Source organism: Primulina tabacum, chromosome 15 (genome assembly GCF_025594145.1).
Source record: "Primulina tabacum isolate GXHZ01 chromosome 15, ASM2559414v2, whole genome shotgun sequence".
In the NCBI taxonomy this organism is placed as follows: Eukaryota; Viridiplantae; Streptophyta; class Magnoliopsida; order Lamiales; family Gesneriaceae; genus Primulina; species Primulina tabacum.
This window is the reverse complement of record NC_134564.1, coordinates 34376633-34394801: the sequence shown is the minus strand read 5'-3', so window position 1 is coordinate 34394801 and position 18169 is coordinate 34376633. Positions and strand designations below refer to the sequence as shown.

The following is an 18169-nucleotide window of genomic DNA, read 5'->3' as shown; positions in this document are numbered from 1 at the left end:
TAAAAACGAAAAAAAAAAAAGAAGAAAACAATGACAGCGGACCGAGGGTTAAATTTGACAATAGACGGTTCCAAAACTCGGCAGCTGTCTCCGGCAGCATTAAATGGAAGATGTGAAGAGAAGGATGGCGATTTGACCAAACCTGCTGCAGCTGTACTAGAAATTGTTGCTGACATTGAAGGTAGAGGTAGGTTGCGGCGGCGGCGGCGGCGGCGGCGGCGGCGGTTGTGGCGGAGATCAGTTGAAAATCTGATGGCAGTTCCTTTTTTTTCCTTATTGGAGAATGAAAATTCGCTATGTTTTAAGAAGATTTTGTTCAACTCGAGGGCAATTATTTCAAAAATATTTTTTCATACGAGTAAGCATGAACCGCGTAATAGTACTCGGATTCTTGAGAAATTCGCATTCTTTGCCTGGGCTATCTAAAAATAAAAAAGAGAAATTTCTACATGATAATAACAGAAGTGCGATGGCAGAGAATGTGGCTGGGAGCTCAGCGCTACTCTCGGACTTTCATGCAGCAAGATTGGTAGAGAAGCATGTCAAAGTATAGTGCCTAAGCGCAGGGCCGAGAAGAGTTGGAAACCCTCAAACAAAAGCGTTTTCGAGCTAAATGTAGATGCATGTGTCAATGAGAGATTGAATCACTTCAGTGTGGGTGGAGTACTGTGAGATAAGCAAGGTAGACTTCTACATGCATTTGGGAAGCAAATCAGTCAACCCATGTTGGTGTGATCCATGGAGAGTTGTTAGCCATTATGAAAGGAGTCAATCTGCTGTTTGATAAAGAATTTTGTGGATGTTCAAGTAACATCATATTTTTTTATTGGCATCGCAAACATTCACCACATTAAAAGAAGACCTTAGTTAAGTCCGGAAGTGCACACTAGAAATTAGTAAAGATTTGAAGATAACAGTGATATCAGAGGTTATTAATTAATTTTAACAATGTAGCTCATCTTATCTCATATTTTGTTTCTCCACCTCTTTTCTTTTTTTATTTGAATGAATGATGAGTTTTTATTCGTGGTTGGTTGAACTCTTAAGGAACAATTTTACTCAATAATATGCAATTTTATCTTTAAAAAATTCCCAAATTGCTCTTATATTAATAGATACGTTGATTTGAGTTATGCATCTGCTAGTACTTCTAAGTATTTCTCATCAATTTGTTTTCATGTTTTTCTTCAACTATCTATCCCTATTAAAGATAGGAAAAATAACTTATTTACTTATCATAATTAAATTAATTCTTTGAAATATTAATATATTTTACTTATATAGAACGTAAATATTAAATATATTATATTATTTTAGATGCGTATGTAATTATTGCTGCCGAAAAAGATTTTCTCATATCAATAAAAAAATATTACATAATTATGAGCAGCTAAATGATCTAAAATCCACTTGCAGTTATCGGACCCATGAAGATTTGATTCTGATACACGATCTTGTTCGGTGCCGTCTTCTCAGTGTCCGCCCCATGAGAAAAATGTAGTTGCTTTTGGATCAACTTTAGTTTCGAACTAAGTATTTTGTGAGACGATTTTACGAATTTTTATCTTTGAGACAGGTGAACCTTACCGATATTCACAATACAATGTAATACTCTTAGCATAAAAAATATTATTTTTCATGGATGATTCAAATAAGAGATTCGTCTCATAAAATACGATTCGTGAGATCGTCTCACACAATTTTTTGTCTTAGTTCCGACACTACTTGATAGTCTTGAAACTTTGGAAAAAAAAGAAATGTTTGATATTATTTTTCAGTTATTTATTTAATTTTTTTGACAATTACTTAAAGGATGTGGACGTCGATGATTGCCTTTTATTTTAGATGATTATTTGAAACAATTCCGACAACTAATTTTACAAGATCAAAATCTGTATCAACCGAGAACAAATTTAATTTGATGGGATCCTTCACGCATGTGCATTTTTTTTTAAAAAAAAAAATTAAACTCACGAGATTGATGGGGCTTTGATGCATAGATATCCTTTTATCTTATCCTTCATACATGTTGGACTGCCGACACAATTTCTTGAAAACAGTATCCATGCATAAATAACAATGGCATTAATATTGTAGGGGCATTGCAAGACAATACGAACACTGCTTTAGTTCAAAATTTCAGGCCCAATTGAATATGTCTTTCGTGACCTGTATCGAACAAAGAGGTCTTGGTTGCACATGAATGGTGGGATCATCCTCACTAGCATCGCACATGGCCATTGCTTCAACTCTAAAATTCTAAAAATCAATTACAGAAAAGTTTATTATAGTCGAAGCCCTATATAAATAGGACACTCTCCTTTGAAAGATGCATGCATACATACCCTGTGAAATTTCTCTTGTTCTCCCTGTTAATTTCAATCCTTGAGTGCTCAGACCATCCATTGAATCTATAGATATAACTGGCATGGCCACGGTATCTGAAATCTGTGGTTCGAGCACTACGATTGCAAGTGAAGTTCATGATTTGAACATTAACATACTCGACGATTCTTCTTCATTGCTGATGACTTTACTGGAAGAGTCGCCGCAAGTGGAAGACGGAGACGACGAAAGGTTGAGAATCGTGATTCAGTCTCTTGAAGCTGAGATTACTGATCAAGAATCGTGTTTGGAGACCGATGTTAATTCTGATGATCGCATGGAGGATGATATACAGCAAATGGATGTATACAGCTTCTGTTCTACATCACCCGATCATCTTGATTTTGAATGGATTGATGAGGATATCATGGATTATTATTATTATTATTATTATTGTCCTAATGATTACATGGCTGGTTCTTTAATGGGTTGTTTTGGAGATAACATGGAAAATATGAATAATTTTGTGGGATTGAGGGATCATTCGCTTATTTCATATGGGATTGGCGTTGTGGAAGAGGATGCTTATGGTGGTTTATGGCAGTAGATTTACCCTTTACGCGTTTACAATTTAACAATGTAGCTGAAAATCGATTAAATTTGTTTTTTTACCTTCTTTACTGCAAAATATTTATGTATGGGCATCATATCCCCATCATTTATTTGATTAAAAACGTCGGACCCATTGTTTAAAACAATAATTTTCATAATATAAACTTGGAGAAATTGACTCAAGACCCGATTTTAACAGTCATAAAAAAACCATTTTTTTTCTATAGGCCGAGCCTTTTTTAATAGATATTTAAAGAAATCCCGACTCATCAACCTGCTAAAAAGTATTTGTGAGTTTGCTGGTGTAATTAAGACAATTTGCTTGGTAAGTTTATTGGGTATTTTCTGAAGCATTTCAAAATATTCTAGAATGATAGGTAGAATAGGGTGCCTCAAATCAAATGCGGAGAGTATGAGTTACAGATTGAAAATCCATCAGCCCATCTCCAGATTCTCATTCCTTTCCTCAATTCGAAATCTTTCGCTCTTCTTCCGTCAGTTTAGCGATAAGCGTTGTGTTCCTCCCGATCTCCTCAACCACAAAGACTGGCTGAGCCAGCCTCAAGTCATCAGGATTTTCCACAACATCAAAGACCCCCGTCTCATCTTCCCACTCTTCATTCAACTCTCCAACCGCAAAGACTACAATCCCACCGAATCCCTCTACTCTACGGTCATCCATAAGCTCGCGGATGCCGGTGACTTTGATGGGGTCGAAGCTCTCATGCAAAGAATCAAGCTTGAGAGGAGATGTCGACTTTCTGATGTGTTGTTCCGTGACGTGATCAAGATTTACGGCCACTCTGCTGGTAGGATAAACAAAGCCATCGATACCCTTTTCGATATGCCAAATTACAAGTGCTGGCCAAGCGTGGTCACGTTTAATTGCGTGTTGAATATGCTGGTTTCGTCGAAACAGTTCGAGTTTGTTCATGAGGTTTATGCACGTGCTCCGACCTTGGGTGTGGAGGTTGATGCCTGTTGCCTGAATATCATCATAAAAGGGCTCTGCGAGTGCGGGAAGATTGAGGCTGCCCTCAATGTGCTCGATGAATTTCCAAAGCAGAAATGCATGCCTAACGTGAGAACCTTTTCGACCATAATGCATGGCTTGTGCGAGCTTGGGCGTGTGGATGAGGCATTTAGTTTGTTGGACAGGATGGAATCGGAGGGGGTGGAGGTGGACGCAATTGTGTTTAACATATTGATCCTAGGATTAAGAAAACGAAAGAGATTTCAAGAAGGGATGAAACTTTTTGACAGGGTTACGGTCAAGGGATGCGAGCCGAATTCTGGAACTTATCAAGAGGTGTTATACTGTTTTCTTGATGCAAAGTGCTTTGTTGAAGCCAAGAATTTTATGCAAAAGATGATTAAGAAGGGAATAAATCCGAGTTTTGAATCTTACAAGTTGGTGATAAAGGGATTTTGTCGTCAGAATATGGCGGAAGATGTGGAATGGTCATTGAAGCAAATGGTAGGGCATGGATTTGTGCCAAAAATGGGAATGTGGAAACAGATTGTTTGGTGTGTGATATCTAACGGGGTTGGCATCGATACTGAATGCGAATGTGTCTCTTTTGATGAGATAATTGGGTCTTGATTTTGGAGGGCTAGCCACTCCATTAAAGAGCTGATAATTAATTCTCATGGGACAAGTGAACTCATATAGCCTATGATTGAATAGTACAATGCATGTATCTTTGAGAATGAATTTTGTGGACAAGTTTGAAGCAATCATAAACTTAGTTTCATTTTACAAGATTCTCTCAACACCACCCCTGTTTGACTTCAGGGAGTAATCCGTTAATGGGATAGAGTATCGGTGCAACTTCTCAAAGTCAACTGAAGCTTCCGCTTGAAGATTCTTATGAGTTTTCCCACGAGTTTCCATGAGTTTGGATGAAGGTATTCTTCATGCTCCAGTTGACGAGTTGGCTTGCAACAAAAAAAAAAAAGTGACATTTTTGCTCATTTTTTACAACCAAAAAAACTACACTCACGAGAACCGTGGTGTAGAAAGTTATGCCAACAATATGATGTTAAGGCAATTTTTTTGGCAAAAATTTTGCTGTCCGTTTTAAGCTTTCTAGTTTCAAATATGCATTGTTTATAGGAAAATATAATTTCTCTAAATTTACACAATTCTGTATGTTTGTGTTTACGAGTCGGAACCAGGTCAGAGAAATATTTAGGTAGCGTTTACTTCTATGATTGATATTGTATTAATAAATAATGTTGGGATTAGTAAAATATATGAATAAGATGCATAACCAAACACTTTATTAAAAATATTGATAGTGTTGTGATGGCTGGCAGAGACGGGTTGGAATTTTGAACTCTAAAATCTTTTAATATTTTAAATTAATCTATCCAGTTTAATATCATATTATTCCAAAATTATACAAAATTTACATATAGATTTTTTTTAAAAAATTGGGTCACCCGGATTAAAACCCGAGTAAACAACCATGTGGCTCTCCCTATGCAGTTATCAAGCCAATTAAACAAGCGTCACCCGTTTGATAAAATAAAATAAAAATCAAGAATGTTATGTGAAAACAGTCGTTTCACTAATCAATTTTGGTTTTATTAAGAAATATTTTCCCACCGAATTCATCCAAACAAAGCGCAAAGGAGGCGCGCAACACTAGGTGCGATTGCTAACGTGTCTCCTAATAACGTCAACTACCAATCACATCACCCCGGCTCATAACACATCAATTCCCACTCCCGATCAACACGAAAACATCCTTAACCGCGACAAATCAATGCACGTCACCGATTAAAAAAATTCGAGCAACCATCTCTTTACATTGATATGGTCGTCGATTTGTGTTAATAAATCGAAATTCCACCTTTCAGAACAAGAAATGCTTCTGAATCTCCGGGTTTTCCAATTCTCTGCTGTGTTTTCCGCTCCGAAACCGCAAAAGAAAGCTTTTTTCCCCAAGGTTGTGAGTGTTCGATCATCTCCAATGGGGTCAGCCTCTTATGTGACGTCGTCTGCTTTGCTTTTTCGTCAGATGTTCGAGAAGGAGTCGTGCACTTACACTTACCTTCTCGCCGATGCTTCTCATCCTGATAAACCTGCCCTTGTAAGTTATCATCACATCATAGTTTCTTCTTGTTTAAATTTGCGGTTTATGTTTACATTCTTTATTCTAATGGCCATGTTCTATCTTAGTAATGGTCATGTGGGTTCAGGGTTTTTTTTATGTCTGTTTAATGAATTTTGAATTTTGACGTCGTTTGATGTAATAGCTTATTGTTGGGATTGGGGTATTTTTTATACATGTTCGATCCTTTTATTCAGTGGAATGTGAGCGTTGGATGAAAGTTGTTTGCTTTTTCCAATCAAGATTGCTTAATCAGCTTCTTATCTATCTAATGTTGACCTGATGACTGATGATGCCAAATTACTCGAACAAGTATCTGCACCACTCTTGAATTTATTATATTTTTCTCTCTAGAAAGCAGAAGCCAGTTGATATTCTTAGGTCTATTTCTTTTAAATTGTGAATATATATTGAAATTTCCCTGCTAAAGCTATGTGTTGATTTCTGTTATCAAATTATTCAAATTGTTTTGCGGTTGTGTGTATGAGAATTAAAATGGGTTAGACTGTTCCTTGACTTTCTATTCATCGGGAACGATCCAATGTATTGATAATTGGAGACTTATTTTGTTGTGTGACAACAATGGTCTTTTTATTTGTGGTTTTTTTACACTGCATTGAGGCCTTCAGAATGAACTGACGCAAACTTCTCTGTAAACAGTTGGTTGACCCTGTGGACAAGGCAGTTGATAGGGATCTTTCTGTGGTGAAAGAGTTGGGTTTAAAGCTTATTTATGCAATCAATACACATGTACATGCTGATCATGTCACTGGCACCGGCTTGCTTAAGGTTACTTATTCTCTTCTTTTTTCACATTCAAATTCTTGATGGCGGTGGTGCTGGTTTTTGAATTTTGAGTATATTTTGCATTTTCTTTATGATGATTCGATATTATTTGATTGTATTCTAACTTGTTTATTTTTCTGTTGTGGCTATAGAGTAAGGTTTCTGGACTACAATCCATCATCTCTAAAGCAAGCAACGCAAAAGCAGACCTATTTGTTGAACCTGGTGATAGAATCTCATTTGGTGATCTCTTTCTAGAGGTACTGAAACGAACTTGAGCTTTTCAAATTAGATTTACCAATCATACTACTGAATAGAATAAGTTGACATATGACTTCATCGACCTGTTAATGTAACCTATTTAATTAGGCTGTGTAATGTCCTTGTGAAATCCTGCATTTTGGTTCTGTGTGATGCATTTGATTATCCTCATGTTGGCTGCATGATTAATATTATCTTTCACAGGTTCGTGCTACACCAGGTCATACGCAAGGTTGTGTGACTTATGTCACGGGCGAAGGACATAATCAGCCACAACCAAGGATGGCTTTCACTGGTGATGCTTTATTGATACGTGGATGTGGTAGGACAGATTTTCAGGTATTATCTTCTTCAGGAGAGACCCATTACTCCAAATTTTGTTCATTATGTCATTTTTCATAGGTGAGTGAACTCAAGTAACAAATTTTCTTTGTCTAAAACCCTTAAACATGTAGGTTCCTTTTCTAAAGATGTGGAGATAATTATTGGATAGAAACTTCATCTCCTTATAAGTTGGTAATTATGACGCACAAAGTATTTGAGGTTAACCCTGGGTGCATAAAATAGTTCCGATTCTATGCGGCAATTGTAAGTCTCTAGTCAGACTCGCATCAGTTAAGACATATGAAAGCCTTAAAGATTGATGGAACACGTGGAAAGTCGATCAAAAAGTTATCCTCAATCAGTCTCTTTATCCTTTCTCTGGAGAAAATTTTTGTCAGCCAAATTTGATTCTATATTTTATGTTGTATTTAAAGCTCTGGTATTGAACTCCCATTACTTTTTCCACAGGGTGGCAGTTCCGAGCAGCTTTTTAAGTCGGTTCATTCCCAGGTAAGAATAAATAAATCATAAGATGAACAAAACTTTATGAATTTAAACACTCCAAAGTTCCCACATGCATTCTAAAGTTTTTATTTCAAAACAGATCTTTACATTGCCTATAGACACATTGGTATACCCTGCTCATGACTACAAGGGGTTCTCTGTAAGTGACCATGAAAGACCTTAATCGCTCCTCTGTCTTGGGCACACAAATAACTGAAGTTGCTTATGCATACTCAATGATTTTTAGGTGAGTACTGTGGGAGAAGAGATGGTGCACAACCCCCGCCTAACGAAAGATCAGGTAACTCTAATCTGTTTTCCTTTTTTGCGATGCCAACTTGTTGACATATCAAAGATTTCTCACACATAAAAACGTTATCAGGTGACAACTTGTGAAATTCCTAATTAAATTTATTTCACCAATAAATTGTGATACTGATATATGTTCTTTTGCAGGAAGCATTCATAAATATAATGGCGAGTAAGTATCGGTGGTACAAATGCGCAAAACTGAAGTTCAAATCGATTCGTTTAACACTTTGTTGATGATATATAATTCACTCTGTTTTGCACAGATTTAAACCTGTCGTATCCAAAGATGATAGACATAGCAGTCCCTGCTAATATGGTTTGTGGATTGCAAGACGTCGAATCCAAATGCTCCCAATCTATCTCTTAGGTGTGGAGAACGTGTAGGATCAGAGAACAAGAGAACCTCATAATGCAGGACCAATATGTCGAATAAATTGGTGGGTTGTTCTGAAATATTGTACTTGTAGGAGCTCAATTAAATGGATTTCGAAAAGAAATCATGAAGTGAATTGAATTTGAACCCTTATCCTCTATTAATAAGATGCTAATAACCTATCATTATAGCTTTTTAATACAATACACTTTCTCTTTCAATTATATATGTACGTTTCTTTTTCACAAAGGTTAATGAAGTTAATAGAAGTAGCAATTACACAAATAACTTTTCAATTTTATCATTGTTTAATGATTATATAAATGATTTGTTATTTTTTCGTTCGTTAGTTAATTACAAGGCCCAAATTAAATAGAAAAAGAATAGATATGAATACAAAATGAAAAAATAAAAATAATCCCAAACCAGGTTGGATATGGAGGGCTTATTTCCAAAGAACCAAGGATTATCTGCAATCCAAGCGGACATGCCAGCTGTACCATTTCCATTGGACAACAGATACTAACTCTATCCACCGATTCGTAACTCGCGTGTGCACCACAATTTCAAGATCTTTATATGTCCCACATAGATCCAGTTGGCTTGCTTGGATTGGTCCACATTCCGTTTTGTAATCATTCTTTGGTGCTACTAATTCTTCTTCTGTGAGAGTAGCCAACTAAAAATCCTGTGTCCAAGTAAGAAAAACAAAGAATGGCAACACAGGCGTTGGTCTCTTCATCATCAATCTGCGCCACCGCAGACGCCACCAGGCATATTTTTGGAGGAAGGTCAATCCAATTTTCAAGAAAGGTCTCATTTGTTGTCAGGGCCGAGGCTGCTCCTCCTGTCAAGGTATTTACAATACATCCACACACATAAACTCGCAAAAATTCTTGAGTTTGTTGTGGAAAAGTTACTAATAGCTTTTGATTATGCGTTTTTATTTCAGCAAGGAGCAGACAGGCAACTCTGGTTTGCATCGAAGCAGAGTCTGTCCTACTTGGATGGAAGGTAAATTGTCTGTCAGTCTATTAATTTCTTTAGACCGGAAGTTGAAACTAATGGAAAAATTGGGACTGTTCCAGTCTCCCCGGTGACTACGGATTCGACCCATTGGGGCTGTCAGACCCAGAAGGCACTGGAGGGTTCATCGAACCCAGATGGCTAGCCTACGGAGAAATCATCAATGGCCGTTTCGCAATGCTAGGGGCAGTGGGTGCCATAGCACCAGAAATCCTAGGGAAAGCCGGCCTGATTCCACCAGAAACAGCTCTCCCCTGGTTCAGAACAGGAGTCATCCCCCCGGCCGGAACATACAACTACTGGGCTGATAACTACACACTATTCGTTTTCGAAATGGCGCTGATGGGATTTGCTGAGCACCGAAGATTCCAGGACTGGTACAATCCAGGTTCCATGGGTAAGCAATACTTTTTGGGCCTGGAAAAGGGATTGGGCGGGTCGGGTGAACCAGCCTACCCTGGCGGCTCGTTTTTCAACCCGCTTGGATTCGGGAAGGATCAGAAATCTTTGAAGGATCTGAAGTTGAAGGAAGTGAAGAATGGAAGACTGGCCATGTTGGCTATCTTGGGTTACTTTGTCCAGGCTCTGGTGACGGGAGACGGCCCGTATGAGAACTTGCTGGCTCACTTGTCGGATCCTGTGCACAACAACGTGCTAACCAGTCTTAAATTTCACTAAGATTTTATGTCAATGTTAATGTGTTGTATTGCGTCTGATCATGTCCAGAGTGCTATTTGACAGAAGATGATTTTCGTTCATTCTTAGTTTTATCTTGTTGCTATACCAACCTTCAAATTGGTGGACGAGCCATTTAGAACAAGAGGATACTTTTATTCTTTATATATCAGATCATCGATGAACTAAAATAATTTTTTTATATATTAAATGTTCCTTTTAAGTGTTGGCCGAGAATTTTTATTAATTTAATATACTGTGATTTTTATTTTTATTAGAAATAAATTGTTTATACTATTCTCACTCATTGCATATTTCGGTCCTAGCTCCTCCATTACCGTGGGAGGCCACAGACACAAACTTCTATGTGGGCTATGACAGTTAATTGAAACTGATAAATAGCAAAAGACACGCTGAGCATTAGAACAAAAGAAGAATGAAAGAAATCACATGAATTTCTCAACTGGGACGGTTCCAGGATTATGGAATTTACTCAGATGCGTTGGATCAACTCAACTCACATTAAATAAAGACAGGGGCTTTTTATTCCTTTCACATTTGATTATTGAATTAATAATAATATTTATTTATTTACCAATAATGTTACTTTTGTGGAAGTGTACGTATGCATCCACTTAGATGATATATATTTACTGTGTGGTCCTGGGGATTACAGGTCACATGAAATGCGCTAAAGAATTTTGATGAAAAAAATCTTTGATTTTGGAAAGAAACTTACATTGATTTTGCTATATTACAAAACAAATTTGTAAATTAAATTTGGAAAATTTCATATGTAGAAGTGATTTTATTTTACAAATATATTAATGGGATTTTCTTTTCGTTTTTTGAGAACCGAGCAATGAGTTTAATGAGATCCTACGCATTACTCTCACTTCATTTCAACGGGTAAGATCTTGCCACACATACAATTTCAAAAAAAAAGTGGGTCCTATATATGCATAGGGCAAATCTTGGCCATCCATCCTATCATGGAGCAATTCCCACATGGATAGGATGAAATAAACCGGCAATGATATACATATAAGAAACTCATATTTTAGTTTTGACCGCTCAGATTATACGATCCCGTCCGGTTGGAAGGTGTCACCTGTTTTCACAGCAGTTCATTTAGAGACTTTATCTTCACCCCAAGCCCCCTCCAATTTAATCCCTGGAGATGGCAGGTAAATAAATATAATTTAATCTCCCAATTTTATTCAAGTCTAATTTGCTAAAACATTGAAATTTTTTTTTTTAAAAAAAAGAAGTTAAATTTGGCATTTTTGTTCATTATATAATGGTTATTATACATATCTCTATTTTAGTCTCATTCAAGAGAGGGAAATTGTTCATATAAGCATTTTTGTCGCTCCGTGGAAAGCACTTAGATTTTGGGTATTAAATTCGCATCAAAATAATATTTCATTTTGTAATTTTCGAACAAATTTGCGTACTTCCATAAAAGTTTGGATCACTCTTTCTTCTTTAGAAATAGGAGATAGTTCAGTAACATAATCAGTCTCTTCACTTGCGTAACATTGAAAAAATGGGCTATTGAACAAGTAACGGAGATTCATTCAGTACTGAACAACCATTAAAGAACAATTGCCTTAATTTCCCCAAAAAATAAAATTCCAGATAGAGATTAAATGTATTGATAAATCCTATAGTTTATTGACAACAATTGGACTCCTTACATAATGGTTACCATCGGACCATATCAGTTTCCCGAATACATAATTCCCAGCAACACCGGCTTCTTTCGCCTCCAAAACAACCTGGAAATCTTTCTCATCACCAATTGTCTCGAACTTCAGAATATCCGGTTTAACTTGAACCGATATTCCAGGGGGGCTGTGGATACGAGCTTTGTAAGTTGCTGGTGAACCTACATTCTTGACTCTTCTAGTTACTGTTACTGAACCATTGAGCTTAGGTACTGTGATTGAAGGGTAGTTCAAGTTGATGATACTGGTAGGATTCGAGCACGTATGTGGTTTGTCAGAAAACAACCGGACTTGAGTTTTATTGTAGCCGAGGGCACACATGAAGTTCAAGTAGTCGTGGAGTCCAAGATCATACACTAGTCCAGGATCCATTGCTCGGTTCGGGTTAATATGACCTCCTCCGTAGCTGAATGGTGTAGCCTTGAAATGGGATGCATTTGTCAGCGGCTTCATTGTGTTGTCAGCCGTTTTTGCTGCAGGGGAAACGGGCAAAGAAAAATAATGAGATCAATTTTGATAAAACCAATTCTGTTCATGCATTTTTATGTAGTTACCCGTGGTCATTATGGCGGATTTTATAGCTGCAGGGCTCCAATTTGGATGGAGGGTTTTCAAGAGGCCGACAACCCCTGAAACATGAGGGCACGACATTGAAGTTCCCGACACTGAATTGAACTTCAGGCGTCGTTTATCAAAATCTAGATTTGTTGGTCCCTGAGCTTCCGTGTAGGCGGCTATGACACTCACTCCTGGAGCAGTGATATCAGGCTGAAACAACAGAAAAATGTATCACACCCTTTTCTGTGGAAGGGAAGTTATTAAGTTTGATGTCAATAAACCTTCAGAATTTCCGGTGTGATGGTGCTAGGGCCCTTGGACGAAAAGGCAGCCATGAATGGAGCTGGTTTTGTACCTAATTGTGTCCTGGGTCGCGTGATAGAAGCAACGCCAGACCTGCGGTTAGAATTGGTAAATGTTCATTTTATACCTACAAAAAAGGCGATCTCGGATCTTGGATAAATTGACTAGTGCTAACCTCGTGGAATTAACGTAAGAAAAAACAGCAAGCCCGTCTACATAATTGATATGTGAAGCGGGTAGGACATGAGGATCAGCAATAATTTCATAACCAGAAGCCTGGTTGTTGGCTAAAACCATTCCCACTGCTCCAGCTAAGGCCGCTTGCTGTCCTTTGTCCACCCTCGCATTATCTCCTCGTAGACAGACCAAGATTTTCCCCTTCACCTTTTCAGGGTCCAGAGTTTCAGCTTTACAAAGAATCCTGGATCAATGTAAAATGATTTCACTATCAATTATCATTATAAACACTCTCCAACACTAGTAAAATAGGCATTTTTGCGCTCTTACGCCTGTTCAGCGGACACATTAGCAGCATTAGCAAATGCAGCAGAAATTATCGGGAAGAATTTATTCTTGGGCAGTGATTTAGTTGAAAGGCTCTCTCCCTGAAAACCAGAAATAATCTGATGTACTTTCACACTAAAACCAATCAAAAAATCTATCTTGAACTAGCATCTCAGAAGAACCACTTACTCTGAAGCCCATATTGTTTCCAAGGAAAAGATAACTAGGAAACTGGCGGTCCATGGTGCTTGCACCTACGGTAAACTGCCACGGCGCGACATTCGAAACCGTACCAGCACCAGGGCCCTGAGTTACCAGCCGAACAAATAACAGTAATGCCATGTTTGACAGCATGAAACGACCCAATAGCAACACTGTCATTATAAAATGGTGCAGGATCTCCTCCCAGAGATACTGATAGCACATCTACTCTATCATGGATGGCTTTATCAAAGGCAGCCAATATATCTGCATCGAAGCATTCATTCCCTGCAACAGGTGGCCAGCACACCTTGTAAGCAGCCACTCTGGCTTTCGGTGATCCGCCCTTTGCTGTTCCGTTTCCATACCCAAAAACATTTGCTCCAGCCACAAAATTACCACCAGCAGTTGATAATGTGTGTGATCCGTGACCTTCAGTGTCTCGAGGCGTCTTGAATGTCGAATTTAGGGGCCCTACGGCTGCACCATATCCTTTGTTGAAGTATCTGGCTCCAATGAGCTTCCTTCACGCAGATAATACTTTCAAGTGTTTTTTCTCTTATTTCAATGTTCTTTTTATTGTAGCAGATTTACAAGATAAGCGCAAATAACGATAATACCTGTTGCAGCGAAAGCTGGGATCCAAGCCACGTTGGCAAGTTCCTTTCCATTTTGATGGAACAGGTCCAAATCCATCATCACTAAAGCTCTTTGATTCTGGCCATGCACCTGGTTTGATTTAGTAACGACTTAAAGTTAATTTTGATGGTTCATATTAACATTTGTTATAAACAAAAAACCATTTCGCAATCCTTTTGTTCATGTTACTATGTGCAGCTTATTTTTCTAGGTAACTGAAACACCAAAACTAGGAGAACAAGCAGAGACATTCGTCCTCAGAACAAATGTAAAATTGCAAGAATTTTAGGTGTAACTGAAGATATAATCGTAAACTTTTAACTATTTCCTCAGTAACCTTACTTCTTTGGGCTCACTCTTCTATAAAACGAATCGGATGTTTCTTTCTTAATAGTATGCTCATTAGCTGTGAAAAGTTCCATTTGAAACTTTGAAGTAAAATATTATGCATAGACTCTGTGGTGATATGCATGATTTGTACTTAATCTATTGAAATTCAGTTGGGAACTTGACTGTACAGCAAAAGATACGTCGTTCATAATGCAATAACATGATGCAGTAGGAGGGAAAAGATTCCTTAATACACTTTCTTTTCTGATAGATCAACCTTTTTAATCAAATTACGATGTCAACATTGACTATTTTAAGCAACAAGATTTGCTTTTTGTCCCCAGTGCAAGTAGCTGGTTAGGAAATCAACGGCAAAGAGGTTAGTTGCGCATATGCACTAGAAGGAGGAGCTAGACTGTTGCTAAATCGAATCACTTTTAGTCGTCCGTATGGCCCGCTTCCATGTTAAATTAGTGAGCCTCACCACATTTTCCCTTGTTATTATTATCTAGGGGCAATGATCCAGATGCAGGGAGGTGATATCCAGATTGTCTTCCTCAGTGTTTTAGAAGTGGATGGTCAACATTGACTATTTTAAGCAACAAGATTTGCTTTTTGTCCCCAGTGCAAGTAGCTGGTTAGGAAATCAACGGCAAAGAGGTTAGTTGAGCATATGCACTAGGAGGAGGAGCTAGATGCAGGGAGGTGATATCCAGATTGTCTTCCACGGTGTTTCAGATGTGGATGGCGAAAAATAATAAAATAGTCTCAGAATCAAACAAAAAACTACAGAATCGAAGATAAGGGCGAATTTTTGGATAATAATTATAATCAAGAATACTATTTCATGAACATAACAAGTTTTATAAGATTTTCATATATATCAAGAAAAATCAAAAGAAGCACAAGATAGAAATCCAACCAGTATCAAGATTTCCTATGATGGTATCTTCACCAAGTCTGGCCTTCTTCCATATCAAACTAGAGCTTATTTCACCATTTCCTTCGAGGCCCATAAAATCCCATGATCTGGTTGTGTGCAATTTCTTTCCTTGATTTAAGAACACCGACACAACATCTGGATGCCCTGCAAAGCAAGCAATATATATGATGCTAAATACTTTCACTTGCCGTTAGAAACTGAATAAGATCAGAGCAAATTAACAATCACAGTTACTTGATATTTGGGTTGCTTCTTCCTCTCCGAGATATGCTGCGAATCCATTAATGTGTCTGGTGTAAGAGTAGAAAATGGCACTTTTGGCCCTCTCACAGCTGTGGTGAAACACAAGGTAGAAGATAAGATACAATATCAAGAAAATGAAGTTGATTAAATAAAATCTCCCTTAAATTCTCACAAGTTAACCTTAATTTACCTGCCCAAATATGATCCAAGAAACTCATAATGAGACTGTTTTACTCTGTCATAGTCAGTGGATGTCGCTTCTGCTCCATGGGAATGAGCTCCTAAGTACACCACATACGACTATATATTGCAAAGAATCAAGAGAAAACTATCAAATCTTGCTTACATTTATGCCAGTGTATTGTTATTAGCAACTACTAATTATATATGAAAGTATTGGAGAATATAAATGCTTACCTTTTTGTGGGCAAATGTGGGTCTAAGCAATAGTGATAAAACTAGTGAGAGGAGGAGATAAAAAGTGGAAACAATATTGTGGCCTTTCATTGCTCTAAATTCCTAAAGTATAGCTGCTTTTTTTTTTTTATGTTCCTTGTTTTTTTAAAACCTAAGCTTCCGCCCTCCCCTTATTGCCAACTAAAGAAATAGTATGGATTCAAATCTTGATGTGCACTATTTAAAAGTTCTTTTGAGGGAGAGGTTGACCCTTCAATATGGAAAAGCTGGTGTGAATGTAATAAAATTAATAGCATTTTAACTAGGCATGTAAATCATGCCGGTTCGGGACTGGATTAAACTAGTTTCAGATTGTAGGGTGATGAAACCACACCAAACTTGTATGGTATCTAATTGGATGGGTTTCGGATTTATTGAATTGGAAGTGTAACACAATCCAAAACCGAAATCGAATTAAGTTAGATCGAAGTGTAACCTAATATAGCTGTATCGAATAGGTCCTGAACCAGTTTCGGTACCAGATTCAAACATATCAGATTAAAATAGTTCTTGATTCACTTTGAAGCTACCTAATCCGATTCACTATTGGGGTTTGATTCAACTCAACCCGGAATCAGTTATGTTGGTTCTGGATTGAAATGTATAAAATCGGACGGGCTTCTTGATCGGTTCCGAATTGATTCAATCCGTCAACCATGCTTAATTTTAACCAGTGCAAAAATCGTTGAAATTTTAAAATATACAACTCACACCATCGATTATGATTGATTTTGGCAGACTTTTGTTAATGAAATGAAAAGTGCTAAATTCTAGTTGCTAAGTGAAGTATGGTTGTTTTCATTTCATAAATATAACTAAATATTAATTTGAACCTGACAAGCCTATGTATTTTGGGTTCATTTCACTTCAATGCCCATATTTATTGCTCCTTTGGACTGAAATATATTATGTCATGGTAACAACAATAATAAATATTACTGTATAAAAGCCAATTATCTACGCTGTGTGGATCAATTTATCGTTTCATCCAGAAGAATTATATAATATTTTAATAAATTATAAAGATCCAAAAAAATTAGTTAAGAACCCGAATTCAGGAGATGAGTGATGCTAATGCCTCAGCTAAATAAAATTGTGTAGCTATCGTTTTAGACTTAGTGTAGCGCTCTACCATGTGCTTTATTGGGGCTCGAGTGGTGGGTGGCACTGGCAACCCACCCACCCACATTGGCATGCTATATGCGCAAGAAATTGTCCGAGCTAAATTACGAAGTTTCATTGTCAATTGTACGAGGACCACTCGATATCCCTTGTTAACCCACGATATGCAACTCTTTTTACCATCGATACACTGAAAACTTTTAGTGTAGCAGCTCCAAAAATTCATTGCTCGATATTCATTTTAAAACAATCATTAAGAATGCTAAATTTCATCGACGTTTGGGCCTTTGTGTATGAGCTGATACATGGCTAAAACTATCAAAAACGGGTTAGGTTCGTCGAGTTTGTGTGTTATAAATGTCTTATATAAATATATCAAACTAATATAAGAGTAACTTATAAAAAACTCAATAATGTTACATCATCCAATAGACAAGCCTTTTTGAATGGTAGCATGTTGGGTTTATAACCTAACATCAGTGTTCTCATTGAGAGTTAGTGTAGTAGAATAGACGACTTAAATTATATGTTAGATTAAGGTGCTAATGCATCCATTGAATACTGAAATGTGAGTGAAAGTCGTTTAGAGTGGACCGCCGCGGACGTTGGCTTCTCAACGGGTTGACAATATTACTCACGTCGATACATTAAACTAATAAAAAGTGGCTTATAAACTCCAGAAGATTACACCACCCAAAAGACAAGCTTTTTGGGATAGCACATTTCTCTAGTTTATAACATAACATTAGTGCTCTCGTTAAAAGTCGGTGTATCAGAAGGGATGACATGGAAAAGAGCTACCGTATCGATGATAAAAATCATA

General features: G+C 37.4%; 4 protein-coding genes across 4 annotated transcripts; 3 read left to right on the top strand and 1 right to left on the bottom strand.

Moving 5' to 3' along the window:
- The first annotated feature begins 3188 nt into the window (after positions 1-3188).
- On the top strand, positions 3189-4837 carry LOC142527471 (pentatricopeptide repeat-containing protein At2g18520, mitochondrial-like). The gene has a single exon (XM_075632284.1). It carries the CDS (start codon positions 3308-3310, stop codon positions 4538-4540), a length of 1233 nt encoding a protein of 410 aa, XP_075488399.1. The 5' UTR covers positions 3189-3307; the 3' UTR covers positions 4541-4837.
- Positions 4838-5594: 757 nt separating this feature from the next.
- On the top strand, positions 5595-8763 carry LOC142527472 (persulfide dioxygenase ETHE1 homolog, mitochondrial-like). The gene is made up of 9 exons (XM_075632285.1): positions 5595-6035; positions 6717-6845; positions 6995-7102; positions 7308-7442; positions 7896-7937; positions 8032-8091; positions 8179-8232; positions 8388-8412; positions 8507-8763. Exons 1-9 carry the CDS (start codon positions 5811-5813, stop codon positions 8608-8610), a joined length of 882 nt encoding a protein of 293 aa, XP_075488400.1. The 5' UTR covers positions 5595-5810; the 3' UTR covers positions 8611-8763.
- A 488-nt stretch (positions 8764-9251) lies between these two features.
- On the top strand, positions 9252-10400 carry LOC142527473 (chlorophyll a-b binding protein 8, chloroplastic-like). Its single transcript, XM_075632286.1, has 3 exons — positions 9252-9471; positions 9569-9630; positions 9705-10400. The coding sequence occupies exons 1-3, from the start codon at positions 9331-9333 to the stop codon at positions 10318-10320; spliced, it is 819 nt and encodes a 272-aa protein (XP_075488401.1). The 5' UTR covers positions 9252-9330; the 3' UTR covers positions 10321-10400.
- A 1474-nt stretch (positions 10401-11874) lies between these two features.
- On the bottom strand, positions 11875-16384 carry LOC142527343 (subtilisin-like protease SBT5.3). The gene is given in 12 exon segments (XM_075632115.1): positions 11875-12520; positions 12602-12815; positions 12887-13001; positions 13084-13329; positions 13416-13513; positions 13602-13718; positions 13720-14137; positions 14234-14342; positions 15505-15669; positions 15760-15857; positions 15959-16068; positions 16186-16384. Coding segments are annotated over 12 exon segments (2316 nt in total). The 5' UTR covers positions 16276-16384; the 3' UTR covers positions 11875-11984.
- Positions 16385-18169: the final 1785 nt, after the last annotated feature.